Raw genomic sequence first — 22,296 nt, 5'->3', positions numbered from 1 at the left:
ATAAATCATTACTCCACGTACAGCACGTTAAAAGCGTCAATAGTCGAGCGTTGGAATCGAACGTTAAAAACCGAAATGTGGAAACGTTTTACACTGGACGGTAGTTACAAATGGCGAAATATACTGCAACAGCTGGTAGATGATTATAACGCGCGAAGACATCGTACTATAGGAATGCGGCCCGTTGACGTGAAACCTGAGCATGCTGAGCATCTGCTTGCTACTGTATATAGCAACATTAAGATCGTTGGACGTACCAAGTTCAAGGCTGGTGATTTCGTGCGAATCAGTAAATACAAAAATGCGTTTGCTAAAGGTTACACACCGAACTGGACTACTGAAATATTTCAAATTACAAAAGTGCAAAGGACAAATCCTGCCACGTATCTACTTAGAGATTCTCGTGGTACAGACATACATGGTGGATTTTATGAATATGAACTTTTAAAAACAGGTAATCCTGATGTATACTTGGTAGAGAAGATATTGCGTAAGAAAGGGAATAAGGTATTTGTAAAATGGTTAGGAATGGATAAAACGCATAATTCGTGGATAAATAAGAATAATGTTTTGTAATAATAATAATAATAATAATAATAATTTATGTAATATATTATAATACAATAAATACAGCTATTAAAATCTACTCTTTTAACCTATAATGTCCCCAAGGTAGAGTCGCTACAGAACCGGGTGTTATGTGACGTTTATCGTCATACGGACTGAGAGCAATTTTTCGCTGAGTAGTGGAAAACACCTTGTGCAATTTCGAACGAATTAAATTTTGGTTACGGGACTGTACGGTGAAATTATCCAAACAATCCTTGTAGTCGTCAAAAGTTATGTTTCTATCGATAACATAACCTTTGACCCCCTTAGCCTTTTTGGTAATTTTCGTACAGTCCTGCACCTTAAAGGTATACATTTTCGCTCTCAATCCAACGAACTCGGTCATGATCTTTCCATTGTTCTCATCCTTCATTAGCCCAGGCACTTTTTTATTGACTCGAGGTAAGCCGTACCGATTATCAGCAGGGTAATCGCTGGTGTCGAATTTGACCAGATCACGTTTCATGACCGAGTAAACATCGTCACACTCGATACTGTACACTAGACTGTCCGTGTCGGTATACATCGCTTTACATTTACTGCCGAATGTAGGAAGCATATAATCGTAATGGAATTCATACAGACAGATCTTTGAAATATCTAAAATGCTCATGCCTACGTACACGGGCTTATCAAACTTCGCGGATAATTTCGACAATTGAATAGCGACCAAATTCTCTTTAAATATCGCACGACTGTGAAAATTCGGTTTGGAAAACAACGCTTCCGCCCCGTATCTTCCCTCCCACTTGGTTACGAGCCTCACGTCAACTCTATTCCTAACATTTTCCATAGTCTTACCAAATACTGCATTGTTCATTAGCTTGAAGAGATTCTTCTCGAAATCGTTTTTCGAGGCTGTCCGCAAGCGTGTATTTAATTCGATATACGCCTTCAGCCAGGTGGACTGCCGGAACTTTAAACCGCGATAAATGCGTTTTAAGACGATACCGTTACGTATACACTGCTGTAGAGCACGGTAGTGTATCACATAACGCGTCTTATCGTCGACGGTTGCGAGCAGTTTCTCCTGGTGTGAACCTAGCGGCTTCTCACGCACCGGGCAGAATGGTAGATCGGAGTGTTTGTCGTGAAGCTCGCGTGGATATTCCAAGTCCACCTCCAAAATATAGCCTTCGGACGAATCCTCGGACACATTAAGGATGTCGAGATTGGCAGCGTCATCGATCCATTGGAAACCGTGGGTAGGCAACGGTTGACACATTGCCCATCCATATAGATTATTAACGTCGTAATACATCAAGTATTTCGACGGTTCCGCCGGATCGTAGTTTCGCATGTACCGATTGTTGGCCCTCTCATAGCGGTGGGAGCACTGGCTCAAACCACCGCGTATACCGCGTTCAATAAAAAGCAACATGTCCACATCGGTGAAGAGTTCCAGACGGATTCCCGTATGCTTGAGCATCGCGTCCCAAGTGAAGCCTGGAAGCGTATAATAGTGAGCGGGATCTAAACTATAATTTTTCATGCAGCTATCGCGAAAACTCTCGAAAACATCGGCCAACAATAGGACATCGGTCTTCAAATAAAGATCGCTGTACTCCCCGAGTGTTGTCACAGAGAATTTGGTCCATACCTCTTTGGCATGATTATATGCTTATTCCGTGATATCGCTATCGGACAGTCTATTGTAGAACAACTCTCGTGCAGGTAAAACCGTTTCTTCCAAGCGAGTAATGTTATCCACATAATCGTAAGGAAAAATACCTTTTCTCGTAAGCAGGCTGAACTGTTCAATACTTAATTCCGAAAATTGTGACTCTAAATTTTTCAGCTGAGATCTATTCAGATATGAACTCAATTTATCCAAACTGGATGCCATAAATTTGAACGAATCGATGAATCTTAGCTGTATATTATACTTTCGCAGATATTTACTAAATGAAGTGTATTTTTCCTTATTTACAGGCAGCAAATATACCGATCCCTCAAACGTATTCACGATCGTCTCAAAAAGAAAATGTGAATCATAGCCGGATAAATTATGGAATATTACGGGAATAACATGCGAGTCTTTAAAGTTTAAGTTGCAATTATTATGAGCCGGTCCTCTATATCTACCAGTTTGGTGATCATGATCGCGAATACGCACTTGATTTGGAAGAAACGGTTTTCCACAAATGTGACAATTAGGTTCACTGTAGTGCCGCGAAATTTCAACATCACTAAGAGTATTCATCGGTATTACAGTCTTCAATTTTTCGCTGACGATGCGTGCAATGCTCTCGAGCTCGCATACGAACCATTCGATGCAATTAGCACCTCGATGTGAATTATAACATGAGAGTGACGCATCGCGAGCACTTTTCAAATAATACCCTACACTAAAAGGTACATGTTTCTGATAATCGTAACTATTTTTACTACTATTACTACTATTGTCAATTTTCTGTAGTAAACATTCAAAGTCTGCATAGACGACAAACGGCACTCTTTCACTGTTCTTCTGGTTTTTAAAAGATACCCAGCAGTCTTCAGCTTTCCTTGGTAGAATTACGTGCAGGTTGTCATTAAGCTGCACACAATCCCTCTCATGCGACTGTAGCTTATCTGCAGTACGGAAATAGTGTAAACAGCTGAAATGAATTATTGATATTATTAGTATTTTTTTAAAAAATATTAATATCTCTAGTATAATTCTTACTTACCGATCACAAATATGAGCACTGTGTTCTCTTTTACTTATTTGGCTGCTTATCAACCTTGGAAGATTTCTTATACAAAGAAAGTGTGCAGTTCCCTGGTCATCCGTGATGAGGAGGAGGTTAACATGCCTAGAACGTTTCATCTTTGTTATCTGAAGCGGTACAATGTTCACTTTGGCTTTACAATCATGTTCCTCCTCTACCTCCTCCATGGTAAAGACATTAACTGAAATGTCATTATCCACCTCAAATTTCGGAATTTGTTTTAGAGTGGTCGGAAACGTTATACTTCCTACATCTAAAACAGACCGATAATGTGGATAGGAGGATATTCGGTAGGATTTGGCAGGTGGAATTGCTGGAAATAGTGCCACTGTCACAGCCCATGCGAAACATGCGCTATCTTCATTGTCTATGTTTATCACAGCTTTTTTATGTAAAATAGCGGCTGGAAGCTCAATTCTGCATCCAGCATGTAGTGGATTGTAATGATTAATATTAACTATTAAACTCAGAATTTTCTCCAGAGCCCAACCACTATCACGTTCTTGAAACTCACTCAACTCTTTTAGTAAAATCTCTACAATATTTAGCCTATACCATTCCTTAAAATTATCAGTTTTATACAATACGCTATTCTTTGTACATACATGCTTATCATCACTAATGTCCTTAGAAACAAATTGTCCATTAAATACACAGTTTATCTTAACACTATTTACACTATCAAATACTTGGTTTACACGGGTGTACACAATTTCTTCTGCATCTAATAGAAAGCTGCGTGGTTCTATGTAACTACTATTTATCACCATACCACTACATATTCGGCTATTAAACGCTGATTCGAGCTCCTCCCAGATAAGTTCTCCCGCATTATGAGAACCAGAACCAAATTTAATGGAGCTTTTATCCTTTGATGCACGAAGCAGAAGGCACTTGATGTTCGCGATTTCAGCAAAATGTTTCTGTCGTGTACCCACTGATGCATTCCGATTATCGTTCCTCAGCTCCTGGATACGGTCACGACATTCACGTACCCATGTAGAGTACTCGTGCTCAGTTTTAATTAAGCTAAACTTTTTTCGAAGTTCGGTATACATTTTGAGAATGTAAAATTGATGCGAAAAATGGGAGAAGAGGAAGATTGATTCGAGTCCGATTATAGTGGAATGAGTGAAACATTTCATCCATGATACATCTTTTTATAATTCACATATTGAGATGAAATTTAATATACTTAGTCATCAATTGGTATGTGTGTGTGTGCGTGTATGTGTGTGTATGTAAAAATTAGTTTTAAAATAGAATTACTGTAGAAACTCGATATGCTTATTCTTCAATTTAAACACGTGTTAAAAATCGTTTCAAAAAGACTGTTGTAGGAATCTGCTTAAATAACTGAAACGTAATTTTATTTTGTTTCTTATTTATTGTACATTTCTCTTTCATACATACATTTCATAAAATAAACATTTTTCAATGCACATAAACCTTCATGATTCATGCACATAGAAAGATCCAACTTGTCTTTGCTGTCTTTCAATTTGAAATCTCCCCACTCGCATTCATCTGCATTACTTATTGTATAATCAGAGATACCACTAAGCCAATTCCTTTTTTCTAGTCCTTTCACGAATATCTCTTGTTGTTCTTCTTCATTTATCACATATTTCCTTATAACATCTTTATACCTATAATACGGTGAATAGCCATTTGTCCAATTTAAGCCGTGATGGTTATAATATAACCAGCTAGAAGTAAAAATAAAAATATTACAGTAAAAAGCTTCTGTTTTAATTAAACAATTTCACTTACTTTGCTTGTTTTATCTCTGCCTCATTTAACCAAGAATATGGAAATGGTGGTGAAAATAAAATGTGAAACACTTTTTTATCGCGCAAAACTGCAAACTCTTTCACTATAAAAGAATTATCTTTCAATCGAAACCCTTGAAAGTCCACGAATGTAGGAACCATCGTTTTGATTACGATCTTTCGAAAAATTTGTGTTAAACTGACGCGTCCCCTGGCCCCTATCCTCGGATTTATTTAACCGAGAAAACGGAACAGTACATTGCACCAAGTATGCTTTGAATCAATTGTGTGTTTGTGCATGCTATTATATATTAGTTCAAAAATTGCTGAGCTATGGAAAAAAGTAACATACTCAGCTACATTTAGGGTAAAGGGGGTTCAACGGGGTAGTAGCATGCTGCAAAGATTCAAGGTTACGCGAGCAAAAAAAAAACGCAGGGAGAATCTGTTTTACCATCTAAGAAATTGCTTTTACTAACTGAGACCTGACGTCAGAGGAGTGGGGGTGTGATGTCAAAATGCTGCAAGTATCCTCCCGCACCCCCGCAACCCTCTCGCCCATACTTGCTGCGAGCTCACGTGAAGCCTCCGATTTCCCCCACCACCACCGCTTAGCACTTCTTGGCTCCCCCCACTACCTCGCAACCAGGCTCAGCCGAGTGGACAGGAGTGGGGGGGGCCAGAACCGGCCTAGCATGTCTACTGCTAGAGTAACTCACTTGGGATAAGGGAGTACTTATATGAGACTAGGGTAACACACTTAGGGTCAGGGAGTACTTATAAAGGGGTTAGAATAACTCACATGCGGTTAGAGAGTACATATAAAGGGGCTAGGATAACTCACTTGGGGTCAGGGAGTAGTTATAAGGGACTAGGGTAACTCACTTGCGATCAGAGAGTACATATAAAGGGGCTAGGATAGCTCACTTGGGGTCAGGGAGTACTCATAAAGGGGCTATTGTAATTCTCTTGGGGTCAGGGAGTACTTCTATGGGATTAGGGTAACTTACTTGGGGTCAGGGAGTACTTATAAAGGGGCTAGGGTAACTCACAATGGGTCAAGGAGTACTTTTATGGGACTAGGGTAACTCACATGTTGTCTGTGAGTACTTATATGGGACCAGGATAACTCACATGGGGCCAGGGTGTACTTATTGAGGGGCTAGGGTAACTCACTTGGGGTCAGGAAGTACTTATAAGGGACTAGGGTATCTCACTTGGGGTCTGGGAGTACTTATATGGGATTAGGGTAACTCACTTGGGGTCAGGGAGTACTTATAAAGGGGCTAGGGTAACTCACAATGGGTCAAGGAGTACTTTTATAGAACTAGGGTAACTCACATGTTGTCTGTGAGTACTTATATGGGACCAGGATAACTCACATGGGGCCAGAGTGTACTTATTGAGGGGCTAGGGTAACTCACTTGGGGTCAGGAAGTACTTATAAGGGACTAGGGTATCTCACTTGGGGTCTGGGAGTACATATAAAGCGGCTAGGGTAACTCATTTGGAGTCTAAGAATACATATAAAGGGGCTAGGATAACTCACTTGGGGTTAGGAAGTACTTATAAGGAACTAGGGTATCTCACTTGGGGTCTGGGAGTACATATAAAGCGGCTAGGGTAACTCACTTGGAGTCTAAGAGTACATATAAAGGGGCTAGGATAAGTCAATGGGGTCAGGGAGTACTTATAAAGGGGATAGGGTAACTCACTTGGGGTCAGGGAGTACTTATAAGGGACTAGGGTAACTCACGTGGGGTCTGGGAGTACTTATAAAGGGGCTATGGTAACTCACTTGGGGTCAGGGAGAACTTATATGGGACTAGGGAAACTCAATTGCGTTCAGAGAGTACATATAAAGGGGGTAGGATAACTCACTTGGTGTCAGGGAGTACTCGTAAAGGGGCTATGGTAACTCACTTGGGGTGAGGGAGTACTTCTATGGGAATAGGGTAACTCACTTGCGGTCAGAGAGTACATATAAGGGGGCTAGGATAACTCACTTGGGGTCAGGGAGTACATATAAATGGGCTAGGATAACTCACTTGGGGTCAGGGAGTACTTATAAAGGGGCTATGGTAACTCACTTGGGATGAGGGAGTACTTTTATGGGAATAGGGTAACTCACTTGCGGTCAGAGGGTACATATAAGGGGGCTAGGATAACTCACTTGGGGTCAGGGACTACATATAAAGGGATAGGATAACTCACTTGGGGTCAGGGAGTACTTATAAAGGGGCTATGGTAACTCACTTGGGGTCAGGAAGTACTTATAAGGGACTAGGGTATCTCACTTGGGGTGTGGGAGTACATATAAAGCGGCTAGGGTAACTCACTTGGAGTCTAAGAGTACATATAAAGGGGCTAGAGTAACTCACTTGGGGTCAGGGAGTACTTATATGAGACTAGGGTAACACACTTAGGGTCAGGGAGTACTTATAAAGGGGTTAGAATAACTCACATGCGGTTAGAGAGTACATATAAAGGGGCTAGGATAACTCACATGGGGTCAGGGAGTACTTATATGGGACTAGGGTAACTCATTTGGGGTTAGGGAGCACTTATATGGGACCAGGGTAACTCACTTGGGGCCAGGGTGTACTTATATAGGGGTAGGGTAACTCACTTGGGGTCAGGGAGTAGTTATAAGGGACTAGGGTAACTCACTTGCGATCAGAGAGTACGTATAAAGGGGCTAGGATAACTCACTTGGGGTCAGGGAGTACTCATAAAGGGGCTATTGTAACTCTCTTGGGGTCAGGGAGTACTTCTATGGGAATAGGGTAACTCACTTGCGGTCAAAGACTACATATAAAGGGGCTAGGATAACTCACTTGGGGTCAGGGAGTACTTCTATTGGACTAGGGAAACTCACTTGGGGTCTGGGAGTACTTATATGGGATTAGGGTATCTCACTTGGGGTCTGGGAGTACTTATAAAGGGGCTAGGGTAACTCACTGTGGGTCAAGGAGTACTTATAAAGGGACTAGTGTAACTCACTTGTGGTCAGAAAGTACTTTTATGGAACTAGGGTAACTCACTTGGGGTCAGGGAGTACTACTATGGGATTAGGGTAACTTACTTGCGGTCAGAGAGTACATATAAAGGGGCTAGGATAACTCACTTGTGGTCAGGAAGAACTTATAATGGTGATATGGTAACTCACTTGGGGTCAGGGAGTACTTATATGGGACTAGGGTAACTCATTTGGGGTTAGGGAGCACTTATATGGGACCAGGGTAACTCACTTGGGGCCAGGGTGTACTTATATAGGGGTAGGGTAACTCACTTGGGGTCAGGGAGTAGTTATAAGGGACTAGGGTAACTCACTTGCGATCAGAGAGTACATATAAAGGGGCTAGGATAACTCACTTGGGGTCAGGGAGTACTCATAAAGGGGCTATTGTAACTCTCTTGGGGTCAAGGAGTACTTCTATGGGAATAGGGTAACTCACTTGCGGTCAAAGAGTACATATAAAGGGGCTAGGATAACTCACTTGGGGTCAGGGAGTACTTCTATGGGACTAGGGTAACTCACTTGCGGTCAGAGAGTGCATATAATGGGCTAGGATAACTCACTTGGGGTTAGGGAGTACTCATAAAGGGGCTATGGTAACTCACTTGGGGTGAGGGAGTACTTCTATGGGATTAGGTTAACTCACTTGCGGTCAGAGAGTACATATAAGGGGGCTAGGATAACTCACTTGGGGTCAGCGAGTACTTATAAAGGGGCTATGGTAACTCACTTGGGGTCAGGGAGTACTTCTATTGGACTAGGGAAACTCACTTGGGGTCTGGGAGTACTTATATGGGATTAGGGTAACTCACTTGGGGTCAGGGAGTACTTATAAAGCGGCTAGGGTAACTCACTATGGGTCAAGGAGTACTTTTATGGGACTAGGGTAACTCACTTGGTGTCTGTGAGTACTTATATGGGACCAGGATAACTCACGTGGGGCCAGGGTGTACTTATTGAGGGGCTAGGGTAACTCACTTGGGGTCAGGAAGTACTTATAAGGGACTAGGGTATCTCACTTGGGGTCTGGGAGTACATATAAAGCGGCTAGGGTAACTCACTTGGAGTCTAAGAGTACATATAAAGGGGCTAGGATAACTCACTTGCGGTCAGGAAGTACTTATAAGGGACTAGGGTATCTCACTAGGGGTCTGGGAGTACATATAAAGCGGCTAGGGTAACTCACTTGGAGACTAAGAGTACATATAAAGGGGCTAGGATAACTCAATGGGGTCAGGGAGTACTTATAAAGGGATTAGGGTAACTCACTTGGGGTCATGGAGTACTTATAAGGGACTAGGGTAACTCGCTTGGGGTCTGGGAGTACTTATAAAGGGGCTATGGTAACTCACTTGGGGTCAGGGAGAACTTATATAGGACTAGGGTAACTCAATTGCGTTCAGAGAGTACATATAAAGGGGGTAGGATAACTCACTTGGTGTCAGGGAGTACTCATAAAGGGGCTATGATAACTCACTTGGGGTGAGGGAGTACATCTATGGGAATAGGGTAACTCACTTGCGGTCAGAGAGTACATATAAGGGGGCTAGGATAACTCACTTGGGGTCAGGGACTACATATAAATGGGCTAGGATAACTCACTTGGGGTCAGGGAGTACTTATAAAGGGGCTATGGTAACTCACTTGGGATGAGGGAGTACTTCTATGGGAATAGGGTAACTCACTTGCGGTCAGAGGGTACATATAAGGGGGCTAGGATAACTCACTTGGGGTCAGGGAGTACATATAAAGGGCTAGGATAACTCACTTGGGGTCAGGGAGTACTTATAAAGGGGCTATGGTAACTCACTTGGGGTCAGGAAGTACTTATAAGGGACTAGGATAACTCACTTGCCGCCAGAGAGTACATATAAAGGGGCTAGGATAACTCACTTGCTGTCAGGGAGTACTTATATAAGGGGCTAGGGTAACTCACTTGGGGTCAGGGAGGTCTACTATGGGACCAGGGTAACTCACTTGCGGTCAGAAAGTACATATAAAGGGGCTGGGATAACTGACTTGGGGTCAGGGAGTACTTATAAAGGTGATATGGTAACTCACTTGGGGTCAGGGAGTACTTATAAAGGGGATACGATAACTCACTTGGTGACAGGGAGTACTTATAAAGGGGATAGGATAACTCACTTGGGGTCTGGGAGTACTTATAAAGGGGCTAAGGTAACTCACTTGGAGTCTAAGAGTACATATAAAGGGGCTAGGATAAGTCAATGGGGTCAGGGAGTACTTATAAAGGGGATAGGGTAACTCACTTGGGGTCAGGGAGTACTTATAAAGGGGCTAGGGTAATTCACTTGCGGTCAGAAAGTACATATAAAGGGGCTAGGATAACTCACTTGGGGTCAGGGAGTACTTATAAAGGGGCTATGGTAACTCACTTGGGGTCAGGGAGTACTACTATGGGACTAGGGTAACTTACTTGCGGTCAGAGAGTACATATAAAGGGGCTAGGATAACTCCCTTGGGGCCAGGGAGCACTTATAAAGGTGATATGGTAACTCACTTGGGGTCAGGGATTACTTCTATGGAACTAGGGTAACTCACTTGGTGTCAGGGAGTAATTCTATGGGACTAGGGTAACTCACTTGGGGTCGGGGAGTACTTATATGGGACTAGGGTAACTCACTTGGGGTCAGGGAGTACTTATAAAGGGGCTATGGTAACTCACTTGGGGTCAGGAAGTACTTATAAGGGACTAGGGTATCTCACTTGAGGTCTGGGAGTACATATAAAGCGGCTAGGGTAACTCACTTGGAGTCTAAGTGTACATATAAAGGGGCTAGAGTAACTCACTTGGGGTCAGGGAGTACTTATATGAGACTAGGATAACACACTTAGGGTCAGGGAGTACTTATAAAGGGGTTAGAATAACTCACATGCGGTTAGAGAGTACATATAAAGGGGCTAGGATAACTCACATGGTGTCAGGGAGTACTTATAAAGGGGCTATGGTAACTCACTTGGGGTCAGGAAGTACTTCTATGGGACTAGGGTAAATCACTTGGGGTAAGGGAGTACATATAAAGGGGCTATGGTAACTCACTTGGGGTCAGGGAGGTCTACTATGGGACCAGGGTAACTCACTTGCGGTCAGAAAGTACATATAAAGGGGCTGGGATAACTGACTTGGGGTCAGGGAGTACTTATAAAGGTGATATGGTAACTCACTTGAGGACAGGGAGTACTTATAAAGGGGATAGGATAACTCACTTGGGGACAGGGAGTACTTATAAAGGGGATAGGATAACTCACTTGGGGTCTGGGAGTACTTATAAAGGGGCTAAGGTAACTCACTTGGAGTCTAAGAGTACATATAAAGGGGCTAGGATAAGTCAATGGGGTCAGGGAGTACTTATAAAGGGGATAGGGTAACTCACTTGGGGTCAGGGAGTACTTATAAAGGGGCTAGGGTAATTCACTTGCGGTCAGAAAGTACATATAAAGGGGCTAGGATAACTCACTTGGGGTCAGGGAGTACTTATAAAGGGGCTATGGTAACTCACTTGGGGTCAGGGAGTACTACTATGGGACTAGGGTAACTTACTTGCGGTCAGCGAGTACATATAAAGGGGCTAGGATAACTCCCTTGGGGCCAGGGAGCACTTATAAAGGTGATATGGTAACTCACTCGGGGTCAGGGATTACTTCTATGGAACTAGGGTAACTCACTTGGGGTCAGGGAGTAATTCTATGGAACTAGGGTAACTCACTTGGGGTCGGGGAGTACTTATAAAGGGGCTATGGTAACTCACTTGGGGTCAGGGAGTACTTATAAAGGGACTAGGGTAACTCACTTGGTGTCTGTGAGTACTTATTTGGGACCAGGGTAACTCACTTGGGGCCAGGGTGTACTTATTAAGGGACTAGGGTAACTCACTTGGGGTCAGGAAGTACTTATAAGGGACTAGGGTATCTCACTTGGGGTCTGGGAGTACATATAAAGCGGCTAGGGTAACTCTCTTGGAGTCTAAGAGTACATATAAAGGGGCTAGGATAACTCACTTGGGGTCAGGGAGTACTTATAAAGGGGCTAGGGTAACTCACTTGGTGTCATGGAGTACTTATAAGGGACTAGGGTAACTCACTTGGGGTCTGGGAGTACTTATAAAGGGGTTATGGTAACTCACTTGGGGTCAGGGAGAACTTATATGGGACTAGGGTAACTCAATTGCGTTCAGAGAGTACATATAAAGGGGGTAGGATAACTCACTTGGTGTCAGGGAGTACTCATAAAGGGGCTATGGTAACTCACTTGGGGTGAGGGAGTACTTATAAAGGGGCTATGGTAACTCACTTGGGATGAGGGAGTACTTCTATGGGAATAGGGTAACTCACTTGCGGTCAGAGGGTACATATAAGGGGGCTAGGATAACTCACTTGGAGTCTAAGAGTACATATAAAGGGGCTAGAGTAACTCACTTGGGGTCAGGGAGTACTTATATGAGACTAGGGTAACACACTTAGGGTCAGGGAGTACTTATAAAGGGGTCAGAATAACTCACATGCGGTTGGAGAGTACATATAAAGGGGCTAGGATAACTCACATGGGGTCAGGGAGTACTTATAAAGGGGCTATGGTAACTCACTTGGGGTCAGGAAGTACTTATAAGGGACTAGGGTATCTCACTTGGGGTCTGGGAGTACATATAAAGCGGCTAGGGTAACTCACTTGGACTCTAAGTGTACATATAAAGGGGCTAGAGTAACTCACTTGGGGTCAGGGAGTACTTATATGAGACTAGGATAACACACTTAGGGTCAGGGAGTACTTATAAAGGGGTTAGAATAACTCACATGCGGTTAGAGAGTACATATAAAGGGGCTAGGATAACTCACATGGGGTCAGGGAGTACTTATAAAGGGGCTATGGTAACTCACTTGGGGTCAGGAAGTACTTCTATGGGACTAGGGTAAATCACTTGGGGTAAAGGAGTACATATAAAGGGGCTATGGTAACTCACTTGGGGTCAGGGAGGTCTACTATGGGACCAGGGTAACTCACTTGCGGTCAGAAAGTACATATAAAGGGGCTGGGATAACTGACTTGGGGTCAGGGAGTACTTATAAAGGTGATATGGTAACTCACTTGGGGTCAGGGAGTACTTATAAAGGGGATAGGATAACTCAATTGCGTTCAGAGAGTACATATAAAGGGGGTAGGATAACTCACTTGGTGTCAGGGAGTACTCATAAAGGGGCTATGGTAACTCACTTGGGGTGAGGGAGTACTTCTATGGGAATAGGGTAACTCACTTGCGGTCAGAGAGTACATATAAGGGGGCTAGGATAACTCACTTGTTGTCAGGGAGTACATATAAAGGGCTAGGATAACTTACTTGGGGTCAGGGAGTACTTATAAAGGGGCTATGGTAACTCACTTGGGGTCAGGAAGTACTTATAAGGGACTAGGGTATCTCACTTGGGGTCTGGGAGTACATATAAAGCGGCTAGGGTAACTCACTTGGAGTCTAAGAGTACATATAAAGGGGCTAGAGTAATTCACTTGGGGTCAGGGAGTACTTATATGAGACTAGGGTAACACACTTAGGGTCAGGGAGTACTTATAAAGGGGTTAGAATAACTCACTTACGGTTAGAGAGTACATATAAAGGGGATAGGATAACTCACATGGGGTCAGGGAGTACTTATAAAGGGGCTCTGGTAACTCACTTGGGGTCAGGAAGTACTTCTATGGGACTAGGGTAACTCACTTGGCGTCTGGGAGTACATATAAAGCGGCTAGCATAACTCACTTGGGGTCAAGGAGTACTTTTAAAGGGGCTAGGGTAACTCACTTGTTGTCAGAAAGTACTTCTATGGGACTAGGTTAATTCACTTGGGGTCAGGGAGTACATTTATGGGACTAGGGTAAGTCACTTGGGGTCAGGGAGTACTTTTAAAGGGGCTATGGTAACTCACTAATGGTCAGGGAGTACTACTATGGGATTAGGGTAACTTACTTGCGATCAGAAAGTACATATAAAGGGGCTAAGAAAACTCAATTGGGGTCAGGAAGAACTTATAATGGTGATATGGTAACTCACTTGGGGTCAGGGAGTACTTATATGGGACTAGGGTAAATCATTTTGGGTTAGGGAGCACTTATATGGGACCAGGGTAACTCACTTGGGGCCAGGGTGTACTTATATAGTGGCTAGGGTAACTCACTTGGGGTGAGGGAGTGCATATAAAGGGGCTATGGTAACTCAATTGGGGTCAGGGAGTACTTATAAAGGGGCTATGGTAACTCACTTGGGGTCAGGGAGTACAACTATTGGACTAGGGTAACTTACTTGCGGTCAGAGAGTACATATAAAGGGGCTAGGATAACTCACTTTCGGTCAGGGAGTACTTCTATGGGACTAGGGTAACTCACTTGGGTTCAGGGAGTACTTATAAAGGGGCTAGGGTAATTCACTTGCGGTCAGAAAGTACATATAAAGGGGCTAGGATAACTCACTTGGGGTCAGGGAGAACTTATAAAAGGGGCTAGGGTAACTCACTTGGTGTCATGGAGTACTTATAAGGGACTAGGGTAACTCGCTTGGGGTCTGGGAGTACTTATAAAGGGGCTATGGTAACTCACTTGGGGTCAGGGAGAACTTATATAGGACTAGGGTAACTCAATTGCGTTCAGAGAGTACATATAAAGGGGGTAGGATAACTCACTTGGTGTCAGGGAGTACTCATAAAGGGGCTATGATAACTCACTTGGGGTGAGGGAGTACATCTATGGGAATAGGGTAACTCACTTGCGGTCAGAGAGTACATATAAGGGGGCTAGGATAACTCACTTGGGGTCAGGGAGTACATATAAATGGGCTAGGATAACTCACTTGGGGTCAGGGAGTACTTATAAAGGGGCTATGGTAACTCACTTGGGATGAGGGAGTACTTCTATGGGAATAGGGTAACTCACTTGCGGTCAGAGGGTACATATAAGGGGGCTAGGATAACTCACTTGGGGTCAGGGAGTACATATAAAGGGCTAGGATAACTCACTTGGGGTCAGGGAGTACTTATAAAGGGGCTATGGTAAATCACTTGGGGTCAGGAAGTACTTATAAGGGACTAGGATAACTCACTTGCCGCCAGAGAGTACATATAAAGGGGCTAGGATAACTCACTTGCTGTCAGGGAGTACTTATATAAGGGGCTAGGGTAACTCACTTGGGGTCAGGGGGTACTTCTATGGGATTAGGGTAAATCACTTGGGGTAAGGGAGTACATATAAAGGGGCTATGGTAACTCACTTGGGGTCAGGGAGGTCTACTATGGGACCAGGGTAACTCACTTGCGGTCAGAAAGTACATATAAAGGGGCTGGGATAACTGACTTGGGGTCAGGGAGTACTTATAAAGGTGATATGGTAACTCACTTGGGGTCAGGGAGTACTTATAAAGGGGATACGATAACTCACTTGGGGACAGGGAGTACTTATAAAGGGGATAGGATAACTCACTTGGGGTCTGGGAGTACTTATAAAGGGGCTAAGGTAACTCACTTGGAGTCTAAGAGTACATATAAAGGGGCTAGGATAAGTCAATGGGGTCAGGGAGTACTTATAAAGGGGATAGGGTAACTCACTTGGGGTCAGGGAGTACTTATAAAGGGGCTAGGGTAATTCACTTGCGGTCAGAAAGTACATATAAAGGGGCTAGGATAACTCACTTGGGGTCAGGGAGTACTTATAAAGGGGCTATGGTAACTCACTTGGGGTCAGGGAGTACTACTATGGGACTAGGGTAACTTACTTGCGGTCAGCGAGTACATATAAAGGGGCTAGGATAACTCCCTTGGGGCCAGGGAGCACTTATAAAGGTGATATGGTAACTCACTCGGGGTCAGGGATTACTTCTATGGAACTAGGGTAACTCACTTGGGGTCAGGGAGTAATTCTATGGGACTAGGGTAACTCACTTGGGGTCGGGGAGTACTTATATGGAACTAGGGTAAATCACTTGGGGTCAGGGAGTACTTATAAAGGGGCTATGGTAACTCACTTGGGGTCAGGGAGTACTTATAAAGGGACTAGGGTAACTCAATTGCGTTCAGAGAGTACATATAAAGGGGGTAGGATAACTCACTTGGTGTCAGGGAGTACTCATAAAGGGGCTATGGTAACTCACTTGGGGTGAGGGAGTACTTATAAAGGGGTTATGGTAACTCACTTGGGGTCAGGGAGAACTTATATGGGACTAGGGTAACTCAATTGCGTTCAGAGAGTACATATAAAGGGGGTAGGATAACTCACTTGGTGTCAGGGAGTACTCATAAAGGGGCTATGGTAACTCACTTGGGGTGAGGGAGTACTTATAAAGGGGCTATGGTAACTCACTTGGGATGAGGGAGTACTTCTATGGGAATAGGGTAACTCACTTGCGGTCAGAGGGTACATATAAGGGGGCTAGGATAACTCACTTGGAGTCTAAGAGTACATATAAAGGGGCTAGAGTAACTCACTTGGGGTCAGGGAGTACTTATATGAGACTAGGGTAACACACTTAGGGTCAGGGAGTACTTATAAAGGGGTTAGAATAACTCACATGCGGTTGGAGAGTACATATAAAGGGGCTAGGATAACTCACATGGGGTCAGGGAGTACTTATAAAGGGGCTATGGTAACTCACTTGGGTTCAGGAAGTACTTATAAGGGACTAGGGTATCTCACTTGGGGTCTGGGAGTACATATAAAGCGGCTAGGGTAACTCACTTGGACTCTAAGTGTACATATAAAGGGGCTAGAGTAACTCACTTGGGGTCAGGGAGTACTTATATGAGACTAGGATAACACACTTAGGGTCAGGGAGTACTTATAAAGGGGTTAGAATAACTCACATGCGGTTAGAGTGTACATATAAAGGGGCTAGGATAACTCACATGGGGTCAGGGAGTACTTATAAAGGGGCTATGGTAACTCACTTGGGGTCAGGAAGTACTTCTATGGGACTAGGGTAAATCACTTGGGGTAAAGGAGTACATATAAAGGGGCTATGGTAACTCACTTGGGGTCAGGGAGGTCTACTATGGGACCAGGGTAACTCACTTGCGGTCAGAAAGTACATATAAAGGGGCTGGGATAACTGACTTGGGGTCAGGGAGTACTTATAAAGGTGATATGGTAACTCACTTGGGGTCAGGGAGTACTTATAAAGGGGATAGGATAACTCACTTGGGGACAGGGAGTACTTATAAAGGGGATAGGATAACTCACTTGGGGTCTGGGAGTACTTATAAAGGGGCTAAGGTAACACACTTGGGTTCAGGGAGTACTTATATGAGACTAGGGTAACACACTTGGGGTCAGTGAGTACTTATAAAGGGGTTTGAATAACTCACTTGCGGTCAGAGAGTACATATAAAGGGGATAGGATAACTCACTTGGGGTCAGGGAGTACTTATAAAGGGGCTAGGGTAACTCACTGTGGGTCAAGGAGTACTTTATGGGACTAGGGTAACTAACTTGTTGTCTGTGAGTACTTATATGGGACCAGGGTAACTCAATTGGGACCAGGGTGTACTTATTAAGGGGCTAGGGTAACTCACTTGGGGTCAGGAAGTACTTATAAGGGACTACGGTATATCACTTGGGGTCTGAGAGTACTTATAAAGGGGTTAGGATAACTCACTTGGTGTCAGGGAGTACTTATATAAGGGGCTAGGGTAACTCACTTGGGGTCAGGGAGTACTTCTCTGGGACTAGGGTAACTCACTTGGGGTCTGGGAGTACTTATAAGGGACTAGGGTATCTCACTTGGGGTCTGGGAGTACATACAAAGCGGCTAGGGTAACTCACTTGGAGTCTAAGAGTACATATAAAGGGGCTAGGATAACTCACTTGGGGTCAGGGAGTACATATAAATGGGCTAGGATAACTCACTTGGGGTCAGGGAGTACTTATAATGGGGCTAGGGTAACTCACTATGGGTCAAGGAGTACTTTTATGGGACTAGGGTAACTCACATGTTGTCTGTGAGTACTTATATGGGACCAGGATAACTCACATGGGGCCAGGGTGTACTTATTGAGGGGCTAGGGTAACTCACTTGGGGTCAGGAAGTACTTATAAGGGACTAGGGTATCTCACTTGGGGTCTGGGAGTACATATAAAGCGGCTAGGGTAACTCAATTGGAGTCTAAGAATACATATAAAGGGGCTAGGATAACTCACTTGGGGTCAGGAAGTACTTATAAGGAACTAGGGTAACTCACTTGGGGTCAGGGAGTACTTATAAAGGGACTAGGGTAACTCAATTGCGTTCAGAGAGTACATATAAAGGGGGTAGGATAACTCACTTGGTGTCAGGGAGTACTCATAAAGGGGCTATGGTAACTCACTTGGGGTGAGGGAGTACTTATAAAGGGGTTATGGTAACTCACTTGGGGTCAGGGAGAACTTATATGGGACTAGGGTAACTCAATTGCGTTCAGAGAGTACATATAAAGGGGGTAGGATAACTCACTTGGTGTCAGGGAGTACTCATAAAGGGGCTATGGTAACTCACTTGGGGTGAGGGAGTACTTATAAAGGGGCTATGGTAACTCACTTGGGATGAGGGAGTACTTCTATGGGAATAGGGTAACTCACTTGCGGTCAGAGGGTACATATAAGGGGGCTAGGATAACTCACTTGGAGTCTAAGAGTACATATAAAGGGGCTAGAGTAACTCACTTGGGGTCAGGGAGTACTTATATGAGACTAGGGTAACACACTTAGGGTCAGGGAGTACTTATAAAGGGGTTAGAATAACTCACATGCGGTTGGAGAGTACATATAAAGGGGCTAGGATAACTCACATGGGGTCAGGGAGTACTTATAAAGGGGCTATGGTAACTCACTTGGGTTCAGGAAGTACTTATAAGGGACTAGGGTATCTCACTTGGGGTCTGGGAGTACATATAAAGCGGCTAGGGTAACTCACTTGGACTCTAAGTGTACATATAAAGGGGCTAGAGTAACTCACTTGGGGTCAGGGAGTACTTATATGAGACTAGGATAACACACTTAGGGTCAGGGAGTACTTATAAAGGGGTTAGAATAACTCACATGCGGTTAGAGAGTACATATAAAGGGGCTAGGATAACTCACATGGGGTCAGGGAGTACTTATAAAGGGGCTATGGTAACTCACTTGGGGTCAGGAAGTACTTCTATGGGACTAGGGTAAATCACTTGGGGTAAAGGAGTACATATAAAGGGGCTATGGTAACTCACTTGGGGTCAGGGAGGTCTACTATGGGACCAGGGTAACTCACTTGCGGTCAGAAAGTACATATAAAGGGGCTGGGATAACTGACTTGGGGTCAGGGAGTACTTATAAAGGTGATATGGTAACTCACTTGGGGTCAGGGAGTACTTATAAAGGGGATAGGATAACTCACTTGGGGACAGGGAGTACTTATAAAGGGGATAGGATAACTCACTTGGGGTCTGGGAGTACTTATAAAGGGGCTAAGGTAACACACTTGGGTTCAGGGAGTACTTATATGAGACTAGGGTAACACACTTGGGGTCAGTGAGTACTTATAAAGGGGTTTGAATAACTCACTTGCGGTCAGAGAGTACATATAAAGGGGATAGGATAACTCACTTGGGGTCAGGGAGTACTTATAAAGGGGCTAGGGTAACTCACTGTGGGTCAAGGAGTACTTTATGGGACTAGGGTAACTAACTTGTTGTCTGTGAGTACTTATATGGGACCAGGGTAACTCAATTGGGACCAGGGTGTACTTATTAAGGGGCTAGGGTAACTCACTTGGGGTCAGGAAGTACTTATAAGGGACTACGGTATATCACTTGGGGTCTGAGAGTACTTATAAAGGGGTTAGGATAACTCACTTGGTGTCAGGGAGTACTTATATAAGGGGCTAGGGTAACTCACTTGGGGTCAGGGAGTACTTCTCTGGGACTAGGGTAACTCACTTGGGGTCTGGGAGTACTTATAAGGGACTAGGGTATCTCACTTGGGGTCTGGGAGTACATACAAAGCGGCTAGGGTAACTCACTTGGAGTCTAAGAGTACATATAAAGGGGCTAGGATAACTCACTTGGGGTCAGGGAGTACGTATAAATGGGCTAGGATAACTCACTTGGGGTCAGGGAGTACTTATAATGGGGCTAGGGTAACTCACTATGGGTCAAGGAGTACTTTTATGGGACTAGGGTAACTCACATGTTGTCTGTGAGTACTTATATGGGACCAGGATAACTCACATGGGGCCAGGGTGTACTTATTGAGGGGCTAGGGTAACTCACTTGGGGTCAGGAAGTACTTATAAGGGACTAGGGTATCTCACTTGGGGTCTGGGAGTACATATAAAGCGGCTAGGGTAACTCAATTGGAGTCTAAGAATACATATAAAGGGGCTAGGATAACTCACTTGGGGTCAGGAAGTACTTATAAGGAACTAGGGTATCTCACTTGGGGTCTGGGAGTACATATAAAGCGGCTAGGGTAACTCACTTGGAGCCTAAGAGTACATATAAAGGGGCTAGGATAAGTCAATGGAGTAAGGGAGTACTTATAAAGGGGATAGGGTAACTCACTTGGGGTCAGGGAGTACTTATAAAGGGGCTAGGGTAATTCACTTGCGGTCAGAAAGTACATATAAAGGGGCTAGGATAACTCACTTGGGGTCAGGGAGTACTTATAAAAGGGGCTAGGGTAACTCACTTGGTGTCATGGAGTACTTATAAGGGACTAGGGTAACTCACTTGGGGTCTGGGAGTACTTATAAAGGGGCTATGGTAACTCACTTGGGGTCAGGGAGAACTTATATGGGACTAGGGTAACTCAATTGCGTTCAGAGAGTACATATAAAGGGGGTAGGATAACTCACTTGGTGTCAGGGAGTACTCATAAAGGGGCTATGGTAACTCACTTGGGGTGAGGGAGTACTTCTATGGGAATAGGGTAACTCACTTGCGGTCAGAGAGTACATATAAGGGGGCTAGGATAACTCACTTGGGGTCAGGGAGTACATATAAATGGGCTAGGATAACTCACTTGGGGTCAGGGAGTACTTATAAAGGGGCTATGGTAACTCACTTGGGGTCAGGGAGTACATATAAAGGGCTAGGATAACTCACTTGGGGTCAGGGAGTACTTATAAAGGGGCTATGGTAACTCACTTGGGGTCAGGAAGTACTTATAAGGGACTAGGGTATCTCACTTGGGGTCTGGGAGTACATATAAAGCGGAAAGGGTAACTCACTTGGAGTCTAAGAGTACATATAAAGGGGCTAGAGTAACTCACTTGGGGTCAGGGAGTACTTATATGAGACTAGGGTAACACACTTAGGGTCAGGGAGTACTTATAATGGGGTTAGAATAACTCACATGCGGTTAGAGAGTACATATAAAGGGGCTAGGATAACTCACATGGGGTCAGGGAGTACTTATAAAGGGGCTATGGTAACTCACTTGGGGTCAGGAAGTACTTATAAGGGACTAGGGTATCTCACTTGGGGTCTGGGAGTACATATAAAGCGGCTAGGGTAACTCACTTGGAGTCTAAGAGTACATATATAGGGGCTAGAGTAACTCACTTGGGGTCAGGGAGTACTTATATGAGACTAGCATAACACACTTAGGGTCAGGGAGTACTTATAAAGGGGTTAGAATAACTCACATGCGGTTAGAGAGTACATATAAAGGGGCTAGGATAACTCACATGGGGTCAGGGAGTACTTATAAAGGGGCTATGGTAACTCACTTGGGGTCAGGAAGTACTTCTATGGGACTAGGGTAAATCACTTGGGGTAAGGGAGTACATATAAAGGGGCTATGGTAACTCACTTGGGGTCAGGGAGGACTACTATGGGACCAGGGTAACTCATTTGCGGTCAGAAAGTACATATAAAGGGGCTGGGATAACTGACTTGGGGTCAGGGAGTACTTATAAAGGTGATATGGTAACTCACTTGGGGTCAGGGAGTACTTATAAAGGGGATAGGATAACTCACTTGGGGCAGGAAGTACTTATAAAGGGGATAGGATAACTCACTTGGGGTCTGGGAGTACTTATAAAGGGGCTAAGGTAACACACTTGGGTTCAGGGAGTACTTATATGAGACTAGGGTAACACACTTGGGGTCAGTGAGTACTTATAAAGGGGTTTGAATAACTCACTTGCGGTTAGAGAGTACATATAAAGGGGATAGG

General features: G+C 44.1%; 1 protein-coding gene across 1 annotated transcript; it reads right to left on the bottom strand.

Moving 5' to 3' along the window:
* Positions 1–643: 643 nt before the first annotated feature.
* LOC136783820 (uncharacterized) lies at positions 644–1,222 on the bottom strand. The gene has a single exon (XM_066744120.1). It carries the CDS (start codon positions 1,220–1,222, stop codon positions 644–646), a length of 579 nt encoding a protein of 192 aa, XP_066600217.1.
* Positions 1,223–22,296: the final 21,074 nt, after the last annotated feature.

This window comes from Prorops nasuta, unplaced genomic scaffold (genome assembly GCF_024137725.1).
Source record: "Prorops nasuta isolate Cenicafe-Biocafe unplaced genomic scaffold, Cenicafe_Pnas_1.2 PNAS00036, whole genome shotgun sequence".
In the NCBI taxonomy this organism is placed as follows: Eukaryota; Metazoa; Arthropoda; class Insecta; order Hymenoptera; family Bethylidae; genus Prorops; species Prorops nasuta.
Note: the sequence above shows the minus strand (reverse complement) of the source record. Positions and strands in the feature narration are given on the sequence as shown.